At 37.5% G+C, this 11,530-nt stretch overlaps 1 protein-coding gene across 1 annotated transcript in view; it reads right to left on the reverse strand.

Moving 5' to 3' along the window:
- Nucleotides 1-11,530, reverse strand: part of ANAPC1 (anaphase promoting complex subunit 1) — a 199,411-nt gene that overhangs the window by 123,906 nt on the left and 63,975 nt on the right. Inside the window, exon 17 of the mRNA XM_006898935.1 lies at nucleotides 6,368-6,442. Within this exon, the coding sequence (XP_006898997.1) occupies nucleotides 6,368-6,442 (75 nt within the window). The remainder of the gene's footprint in view (nucleotides 1-6,367; nucleotides 6,443-11,530) is intronic.

Here is an 11,530-nt window from a genome sequence, read left to right on the forward strand (position 1 = left end):
ATAAATTGTTCCTTGTACAAAATCTATTATTCAATCTGCCCCATTTCTGTCATCAAGGTCATGTTTTCCAAATACCAGGCCTCTCCCTTTGTTTAAAGATTTTGCATGTCAGTCATCAATTATTATTAAAGCACCTTGGCTGCATGTGATCAATTTCAGACCGCAAAAGTTGGTGGTTGGTATTGTGTACCATTTGAGTCAGAACCAACTAATGGTTGACCCTACAGTGGGTTTTCAGAAGCAGTTTAATTGCACAGGAAGAGTCTTCCCATTTTTCTCCTGTGGAGCAGCTGGTGAATTTGAACTGTCTTTGAAACTGCAGCACATCTTCTTACCACTAAGCCACCAAAGCTCCCTGGTTAGGAAAAGTCTCCAATTTCTTCATCTTTGGGCTGAATTATGCATTGTTGTGAGGTGCCATCGAGAGGAGTACAACTCATGGCAATCCTATGAACAACAGATCTGAACCCTACTCTATCCTGTATCAACTTCATGCTTTGTGACACTCTAGAGTTCATTGTGGCAGTCACTATGTCAATCCACCTGGTCAAGGGTTTTTCTCTCCCTTGTCAACCCTTGCAAGCATCATGTCCCTCTCCAAGAATCAGCCCTTCCAAGTAACATGTCCAAAGAATGTGAGGTGAAGGCTCATCATTCTTGCCTCCAAAGATCACTCCAGCTTCATTGTCTCCACAAAATAGGTTTGCTCTTTTGGCAGTCCATGGGATGTTCATTGCTCTTCTCCAACACCACAATTCAAAGGTATCGATTCTTCTACTGTCACCATTATTCAAAGTCCACCTCTCAGATGCAGAGCAAATAATCAGAAAGCCCATGGCCTGAATCAGATGCACCTTAGTCCTCAAACTGACACCACTGCTCTCAGATAATTCAGAGAGTTCCTAACTAGACTTTCCAAGTGCAACACATCTCCTTATTTCCTGACTGCTGGTACCAAGAGTGTTAATTATAAATCAAAGTAAGATGAAGCTGTTGGCAGTTTCAATCTCTTCTCTATCCATCATGTTGTTGCCTATCAGTCCAGTGGTAAGAATCTGTTTCTTGACATTGAGATGCAATCCATACCAAAGGCTGCATTCCTTGATGTTCTGCAACAAGTGGTTCTGCAGGTTCTGCAACATTCCTCACTTTCAGCAAGGAAGGTTGTGTCATCTGCATAACACAGGTTATTGAGGAATCCTGATGCCACATCCTTCTTCATAAGAGTCTAGCTTCTCAAATAATTTGCTCAACATACAGACTGAATAGGTACATACAACACTGACACACTCCTTAATTTTCAACCATGCATTGTCTGCCTACTCTATTCACAAAACAGTCTCCTGGTCGAGGCACAGGTTTCATATGAGCAAAATTAAGTCCTCTGGGACTCCCAGTCCTCTCAATGTCATCCACAACTTGTTATGATCCACACAGCCAAATCCCTTTGTGTAGTCAATAAAGCACACAAAAACATTCTTCTGGCATTCTTTATTTTCAGCCAGGATCCATCTGACATCTGCAGTGATATCCCTGGTACAACAATCTGACAGCAGAATTTCCCAATGCAATTTGTCTTTTGATTTCCTGGTTGCTGTTACCAAAAGTCTTGATTGTGGAGCCAAGCAAACTGAAGCAATTAACAACATGATGCTGTGTTTCAGCCCAGTGGTGAGAATCTTTGTTTTCTTGATGTTGAGCTTCAATCCATATTGCAGGCTGTAGTCCTTGACCTTCTGCACCAAATGCCTATTATCCATACCATCTTTCAATATAGTGACTTGAAGTTTACATCTGTTCTTCAGTTTTCTCAGCTTGAGAAAGGCAAAGAAAGTTCTTCCCTTTTTATTCTCTAATTCCAGCTCTCTGCACAATCCATTTTCTTTGTCCTCTCAAGCAGCCCTTTGAAATCTTCTGATTACCTCTTTTACTTTGGCATGTTTGTTCTAAGTGATACAGCACTTGTCTGTAAGTTTGCTGCACTGAGATAAACAGGGGTTACGATACTAAATTCCATTTTCAAATGCCATAAGGGTTACCCATGATGGACAGGTTTTAGTAGAGCTCCCAGGTTAAGACAGACTAGGAAATTGGACTGGCCATTCACCTCTAAAATAATGGGCCTTTGAAAACTCTATGAATACTACAAGAAGGAGGATAGTTCTGTAGTACAGTGGCAGAGCCCAGATTAGAAGTCAGCTGAAATGAGGAAAAACAATAACAAACATCTTTTAATAACTGGAACATGAAATGTATGCTGTTTAAAAGTTGGAAAATTGGAAATTGTTAAAAACAAAATGGACCATATAAACATCAACAAACTAGGAATTACTGAGATGGGATAGACCACCTTTGGCCACTTTGAATGAGATAATCATATGGTATACTTTGCAGGGTATGCAAAACAGAAGAATTATGTTGCATTCATAGTAAAAAAGTCAATTTCAAGGCCTATCCTGAAATACAATATTGTGATAGGATAATATCCATACTCATGCAAGAAAGACTCTTAACATGAATATTATTCAAACATACACTTCTACACGTAGCGCCAAAGAGGAAGAAATTGAGAATTTTTAACAAATCTTGCAGGTCAAAATTAACCAAACATGCAATCAAGATGTGTTAATGATAACTGGTGACTAGAATGCAAAAGCTGGAAAGTGTAAGGAACTGTAGTTAGAAATATGGAATTATTGACAGAAATGAGGCTGAAAGTAGAATGAGCAAACTTTGTATCTTCAATTATTTATTCATTGAAAAATACCTTTCTAAAAAGACACAATGTTTTACACATGGATCTCACCTGATGGGCTGCACAGGAATCAGATTGACTATATTTGTGGAAGAAATCATTAGAGAAGCTCAATATCAGAAGTCAAAGGTAGGCCAGGGGTGAACTATGGGCCAGACCATCAATTATTCATATGAAAGTTCAAAGTGAGGCTGAAGAAAATTAAAGTAAGTACACAGGAATCAAGATATGATCTTGAACCAATTCCATCGGAATTGATTCAAGATCATCTTAGTAATAGGTTTGAGGAACTGAACACCAGTGATTAAAGACTGGATGAGTTGTGGGATAATATCAAGGATATCATCCATAGGAAAGCAAAAGATCATTACAAAAATGGAGGAGCAATAAAAAAACCAAAATAAGTATCATAAACGACTGTAAAAGTTGCACTGGAGCATAAATAAATCAAAACAAAGGGAAAACATGCTGAAGCAAAGCTTGAGAGGACAAAGAAAAGTTGATGTACTCGCTATATTAAAAGGTCCTCCTGTATGCAGGTTCAGTGACGACCGAACTGATCTGTGTATTGGTAAGAACACGTCCAAACAGGCATTCAATCCTTAGAATAACCAACCTTAAAAGGTCAAAAGAGCTTCATCTGCCTCCCAAAAAGAGCCCAAGAGGCAAGTCAAGGTAAGACAGGTTAACAGGGAAGAAATAAGAAAAGTGTAATTATATTATGATTTAACATTATTATGATGATTAAATGGAAAATCAATTAACTTTATAATTTTTTACTGCAAAAAAATAGTCTATTATGTTCAGTTAGCATACCTATCTTGCTGTTTTTAGAAAATGTTGAGTCAGCAGTATTAATAATCACCTGAATTGTACAGAGGCTGATTATGCTGTTGTTTCTAAGTACTGAATATGTTTTAGTTTTTACTTATAGCTTATTTCCTTATGTTTAGAATAGGCTTATGTCATGTTCTAGATTTTGAATTTGTGTGTGTGTGTGTGTGCATGTGCTACTCTAACTCATAAACTCCTGGATGGATATAGGAAAACAATAGCCATATATTAAAAAGTGGACTGCCAGGAAAACAAACAGATTCATCTTGGAGAGGATTAAACCAAGCTACTCCTTGGAGGCAAGGATTCTGGGGCTTCGTCTGACATACTTTGGACATGTTGCCAGGAGGGACGGGTCCTTGGAGAGGGACATCATGCTTGGGAGGGTGGAGGGAGAGCGCAGGAGGGGAAGACCCTCTATGAGATGGATTGATTTGGTGACTGGGGTAATCGGGATGGGTGTGTCAGAGGCGGTGCGGTTGGCGCAGGATAGAGCAGGGTTTAGGGCTGTTGTGCATAGGGTCGCTATGAGTCGCAAACGACTCGACGGCACATAACAACAACAACAACAAACTAGGAAATAATAAAAAAACCAAACCCATAAAAACTTATGCTGAGTGCAATATCTCAGTCACAAAAAGACAAAAATGGCATAATGCCACAGTTATAAAAGAGGACTGACATGATTAGGTATTACTGATATGACAGGAGTCCAGAATGAAGGTAGCATAATGGAGTGGACGGACTGAATAACAATGCAATAATTTTTCTTTTACTTTTCAAAGAGAAGAGTGTATTTGGGGGCAGGGAGTGATGGGCAGGGAGAAAAGTGCAACAATGAATAAATGGAAATCCAAAGTCTCTGTAAACTTTCATGAAAATAAATTTAAATTAAAAAAACCCTTACATTTTTCAAAAGTAAGGAGATTTGATGCCATTGACCTGTGGTGCTGGACAAGAGTATTGAGAGTACCATGGACTGCTAGGAAAACAAACAGATTCACCCTGGAAAAGGTTAAACCGGGTGGCTCCTTGGAGGCAAGAATTCTGAGGCTCCGTCTAACATACTTTGGACATGTTGTAAAGAGAGACCGGTCCTTGGAGAAGGACATCATGCTTGGGAGGGTGGAGGGACAGCACAGGAGGGGCCCTCTATGAGGTGGATTGATTCAGTGACTGGGATAATCGGGATGAGAGTGTCAGACAGTGCGAATGGTACAGGACAGAGCAGAATTTAGGGTTGTTGTACATAGGGTCGCTATGAGTCGCAAGTGACTCGATGGCACATAACAACTGTTAAGCCACATTCTGAAAGAAAATATTCATAATGTACACATATGACAAAGAACTCACATCAATAACATATGAAGATTTTTTTATTGCTCAATAATGGTGCTGCTGGTTTTGTTTTGAATAATGATTTCTTTAAATCCAATTAGAAAGGCTTGTATTTAAAAAAATATACATAAGATAAGCATATGCAAAAATGCCATCAGTTATCAAGGAAAGGAAAATTAAAAAAGAAAAGAAACCCAAGAGTCCAGTGACTCGGTAATTAAAGCATGTGGCAACTGACCTAAATGCTAGTAGTTCAAGCTCACAATGCACTATGCAGGAGGAAGAAGTGGTATTCTGCTCCCACAAAATTTACAGTTGCAAAACTGTGTGGGGCAGTTCCACATTGTCCTATAGGGTCACCAAGAGTCAGATTCAATGCAACAGTGCTTTCTTCCATAAGAGAAACTACTTTACACACACTAAATGAAGAATTTGAAAATAAAAGTTGGCAAAGATACTGAACAAAAAGAATGTTGCATATATTACTTGTCAGAGTAGTATTACCTATATGGGACCATGAGTCTTTATCAGCAATGGCTCAATAATTTCACTGCAATTATTAGAAAAAATGAAAATGCAAGTCCACAAAGACTTATAAAAGAAGGGTGATACTAGCTTTATTCATAAAAGTTAGAGAAACTAAACTATGTTATAATCATACAGGCTCAGCAATAAAAAGGAATAAACTGCAGCAACTCAGAGAAATCTAAAAATCATTCTGTTGGGTAAGAGAAAATGTGTACCAAAGATTATATATATATTGTATCATTTAATTTATATAAGGTTTTAGAACAGGAAAAATTCTAACACATAAAGAAATATGTATTAGAAATGTTACTACTTCTTGTAAACAGCACAAGACTGATCAAAAATAGAAACAAAAATATTTGAGGGGTTAGAAATGTTCTGTATCTCAAAAGGGGTGTGAATTCCATAAGAACCTATTTTTCAAAATTGCTTAAACTGTATAAACTTAAGATCTAAGCATCTCACTTTAGACAAACTTTTCTATCTTAATTTTAAAGAAAACAAAACCAAAAAGGATGGGGGGTGAGGAGCTCCTTTATATATACCATGGAATATTTCCATACATTTTAGAACCTAAACTGAAGAAACACGGCATTAAAAAGTAAACACACTGTAAGTCATCAATAGGCAACACAACACATATAAACCCAAACTGAATCATGCAGCAATACTTATTTGTAAGCTTGTCAGTCCAGAGATTGAAAGCTATGTTTATAGTTCTTTTAGACAATCACTGGAAACAATGAGAAAACAAAGCACAGCTCTTCCAAGTAATTGTTATTAACTATTTAAAGGAATAAAACAAATATGTTGGAAATATAAAAATCAATCAATATAAATACTATAAAAGTGAAAGACTAATACAAGTATCCACAAATTAATTTAAGTAGAAAAAAGAATAATCGTACTTACATCATCAGATCCAGTCTCAGAAGGTCTTGCTTTCTTGGGTGCTATAACTGGAGAAAGTGATCCTTCAAAGTCAAACTGGAAAATAATCCCAAAAAGGAAGATAAAAATGAAAAAGTTATCACTGTCAACTGGTCAATGTAAAGGGCCCAGAAACCAATCCCACAAACTATATACTCTGAGAGAAGCCTTGAAAACTCTTTTTCATTTGGAAAATAATACTCAAATATTTTTCTTTAGGACTGTTGTAAAGATTACAAAGTACTGTTGTAAAGATTACAAAAGCAGTATATATAAAGGGCCTGGTACAGTGCTTGAGCATAAAGGTACTAGAATGGGAGCTTCCTTTCTTCTCTTACTTCTGTGATGTTTATCGCATCTTTACAAAAGAAGATGAAAGAAAACTTGGTGCATATGAATTACAGTGCTGGTGAAGAATTCTTAAAGTATCATAGACTGCCAGAAGAACAAACACATTTGTATTATCAGAAGTAAAGCCAGAATGCTCCTAAGAAGGAGCGATGCCAATAGCTTGTTTCAAGTGCCCTGGGCGCTGTTATCAGGAGGGATTAGCCCATGGAAAAGGGTATCATGTTATCAAAGTAGAAGGTCAGCCAAAAGAAGATCCTCGACAATATGGATGACACACTGGCTACCATAATAAGCTTTATCACAGAAATTATTAAGAATGAGGTAGGGCCAGACAGAGTTTTATTCTGTTCTACCTAGGGTCAATATTACTCAAACATATTGAACAGCACTTAGCAACACACCAAATCCCAAAGGATCATTTCAAAGTGTGCCAAATGTTAAAACCAAATATATGTTTATTTAACATCTGTCTAAAGCACATCGTCTAACAATTATGACATAGGGAGCTAATTACCAAAATATCTGTTCTCTACTTTCTTCCATATAGATGATATAACCCTTCATTCACCAGTGATCCTGGCCAGCACGGTGACAGTGTGAATATGAATGAAAATGGCTGTTATCATTTTTAGACCATGATAAATACCGCCAACACATGCATTTCCAGGCTCATTTTTTCTTCCATTTTAGAATGAAGTCAACTCCAAGATAATATTGGAAGTCTTGAGGTGAAAATGGAAGACCTTTCATCATCATGAGCAACTACATGATCGGTTTATGTACTAAGTACTATTAGGAAAGCAAATAGTACAGTTATATTGTGTTTCTGCCACTCTTATTTTTTGGTGTCCATCTGTTCTAATAGTTAAGGAAGGTATCCCATGAATAAGGATGACAGAAAAAGAAATGATGCCTTTGAACTGTGGTGCTGGAGAAGAGTACTGAATATCCCATGGACTACCAAAAGAACAGATATATCTTGGGACAAGTGTAGCCACAATGCTCCTTTGAAACAAGGATGGCAAAGATTCATCTCATATACTTTCTGTATATTGCTAGGAGCAGTTGTTCCTAGGAAAAGGACACCATGCTTGGAAAAGTGGAGGGTCTGTGAAGGAGAGGAAAACTTTCAGCAAGATGGACTTAAATGGTGATTACAGCAATAGGTTCAAGTGTGTCAGAACTGATCAAGAAAGGCATAGGATAATAGGATAGGGTCACAGGATCACTACAAGTTGTATTCAAGTAAAACATAACATAAACTACCAATAACCCATATAAGTTTTGAAGCCCTGCTACTTCACAATCAACTTTGTTGTTAATTGTCATTGGGTCAATTTTGACTCATGCTAATCCTATGTATACAAGGCACCCAGTCCTTTGTCATTCTAACTGCTGATAATATTTGAGTTCTCTGTTACATCTACTGTGTCAATTATTTTTTGTTTTGGTTGTGTACCGTCGAATCCAATCTAATTGGCACAGAAGGAGATTGTTCCTACTTCTCCAGCGGAGCACCTAGTGTAGTCAAACCGTGTGCCTTGAGGATTGCTGTACAGGTAGGCCACCAGAGCTCCCCTAGGTGTCAATCCATCTTACTGATGGTTTCCTTCATTTCTGCTACTAACATAATGAACTTTTATACCTGTTGGTCTTTCCGATGATGTAAGCGTAAGTGAATCAACTAATCATAATTCTAAGTAGCAATGACTTGTCCAATGCTGCCACCATCAATCAGCCTTATTCATTAGAAGGAAAACTGATTTCTGTTCAACAATAAGTTCACACAAATGGCAATATGGTAACTTTTTTTTTCTAATAATTTTAATGAACATTTACAGAGAATTTGGATTTCCATTCATACATTGCTGCACTTCTCTACCCGCCCAGCCCTCTCCCCCCGCCCCCCCAGTTCGCTCCTCTCTTTCAAAAGTAAAAGAGAGACTCCCTCCCTAGTACACAATCCCCCTGCACCCCTCCCACCGCCCCAAGTACATTCCACTATGCAACCTTAATTGTGGACTCTTGTGATAACTATAATACCCAATCATACATTGCTTTTAAATTATTCAGTCCCTCATCTGTTTCAGTGCAGTATACACAATTTATCCAGTTTTTCTCAGTCTTACCCCCACCCTGATATCAGTCCCATTTTACAGCAGTGGCACCATGCAATATTTGTCCTTTTGCGACTGAGATTTCACTCAGCATAATGTCCTCCAGGCTCACCCATTTAGAATAATATTGAATGAGTTCCTTGTTTTTCAATGCAGCATAGTAGTCCATTGTGTGAATATACCACAGCTTCTCTATCCATTCGTTTGTTGATGGGCACCTGGGTTGTTTCCAACTCCGCTATTGTGAACAGAGCTGCGATAAACATGGGTGTGCATATATCTGCTTGGATGTCAGTTATGGTCTCTTTGGGATATATTCCCAGTAGTGGAATTGCTGGGTCAAATGGTTTCTCTATTTGCAACGCAATATGGTAACTTTAAAAAACAAGTATTATTAAGAGAAAAGGTTTTCTTGTGAATTATCAAGTGAACACAGCCACTTCATAGACACTATCAAAACTTGCAATGACAGAATGAAGTTAACAGAATAAAATTGTTACACTGCTAAAATGTGACTAAATCCTAATATACTCATGAACACTTCTATATACATCCAAAAATTTTAGTTTCAGTCAGAAGAAAAATGTCCCTGACAAAATTACCAGAATCAGCGATCGAGTTTGCGTGTTCACTCACTGCTGTTAAGTGGGAAATAAGTAATAGCTGACCTCTCGACCTTCCCGTATGTTTTCATAGGCTATCAATTGCCTGGGAGGAAACTGTCCATCCTTTTACAAAGCAGATGGTGGATCTGAAACACTCACCATTGGATTGGTAGCACACCTCCCCTATTTATTAAGCTACCAGTGCTTGGTAAGCACTAGAGTTGTAGAAAATAACAATGAAACTTTCTGATATGGCTGCCTCCTTATGACATGTGAATTTTTCCTTTTCATTCTCTTGTTAAAGGATTACACCCAGAAAGACTCATCACTGGATTTTTACCAGGAATGGCAATGGAGGAAGAGGGGAGTAAAAAATGAGTAAATAGTAAATGAATATATCATAAAAGCGATGAATGGCAAGTAACTAAACAATAAGAAGATTATCAGGACAGTATCACTAAAAAAGGGAACCTGAGAGAATCACAGGAAAATTACTAGAAACCAGAACTATAGAGCAGAAAAGAGAAAGTACAACTACACAGGGAGTAATGAAAATAATGTTATCAAACAAATGTGTATGCATGGATAAAAATTAAGTTGCTATGCATACCTTCACCTAATAAAACCAAAAGCAATGATTTTTTTTAAAAAGGAAGCTTTTAAAAATAATTTCTAGTGATACGAGGAAATGTCACTAAAAACGTTTATCTAATAGGCAACAAATAAACTGGTTTCAAACTGCTATTGCTGAGTAGTATCATTATTTTCTCTTTTTAATTCTTCCATTTTCCCAACTGTCATCAGTACGAATGATGTATATCTTCATAATAAAGAAGAAGGGGAACTATTAGGTTTTTAAAAAATTATTATTACTATTCATTTTAAAGAAAATTTACAGAGACTTTAAATTTCCATTCATTCATTGTTGCACTTTTCTCCCTACCCATCTATACCCCCAAGTACATTCTTCTCTTGGAAAAGCATAAGAAAAATTCTTTCATTGTTTTACAATCCCTACCTTCAGGTTCACTCCACCATGCAGCCTTCAATCTAGACTCCTATCATGACAACAATACCTACTCATATTTCCCTTTTAAACAGTTCTCTCCTTTATCTGTTTCAATGCAGTATATATTATTTATCCCACCTTTCTGAGTTTCCTCCCACCCCGATATCAATCCTGTTTTACAACACTGACACCATGCAATATTTGTCCTTTTATGACTGAGATACTTCACTAAGAATAATGTCCTCCAGGGTCACCCATTTTGAATAATATTGCATGAGTTCCCTATTTTTCAATGCAGCATAGTATTCCATTTTGTGAATATACCACAGCTTCTCTATCCATTCATTTGTTGATGGCACCTAGGTTGTTTCCAACTTCTTGCTATTGTGAACAAAGCCACAATAAACATGGTGTGCATATATCTGCTCGGGTGGCAGTTATGGTCTATTTAGGGTATATTCCCAGTAGTGGAATTGCTGGGTAAAATGGTTTCTGTATTTGCAAGTTTTTGAGACAGGTTCACACCACTTTCCACAATGGTTACACCATTTTACACTTCCACCAACAGTGAATAAGGGTTCCAGTTTCTCCACAAGCTCGCCAGCATTTCTTGCATGCTACTCTGTTAAATTTTGCTATTCTTACTGGGGTGAGATGAGATCTCATAGTTGTTTTGATATGCATCTCTCTTAGAGCTAGGGATTTTGAATATTTCTTCATGTGCTTGTTGGCCATCTGAACTGTCTTCCTTGGTCAAGTATCTGTTCATATCCTGTGCCCATTTTCTAATTGGATTGTTTCCCTTTATCTTGTTGTGGTGCTCAAGTATTTTATAAATTCTAGATATAAGTCCCTTATCTGACATGTGATTATCAAATACTTTTTCCCAGTCTGTGGCTTCCTTTTTATCCTGTTGGACTTTTTAGCTGACTCTGAGAAGATGGGAATCCCAGAACAACTGACCATGGTAATGAGAAACCTATACTTGGACCAGGAGGAAATCATCAGAACAGAGCAAGGAAACACTGCATGGTTCAAAATTGGGAAGGGCGTACGCCAGGGA

The sequence above is a fragment of the Elephantulus edwardii genome, unplaced genomic scaffold (genome assembly GCF_000299155.1).
Source record: "Elephantulus edwardii isolate Elephantulus edwardi_28Jun2011 unplaced genomic scaffold, EleEdw1.0 scaffold00241, whole genome shotgun sequence".
NCBI lineage: Eukaryota > Metazoa > Chordata > Mammalia > Macroscelidea > Macroscelididae > Elephantulus > Elephantulus edwardii.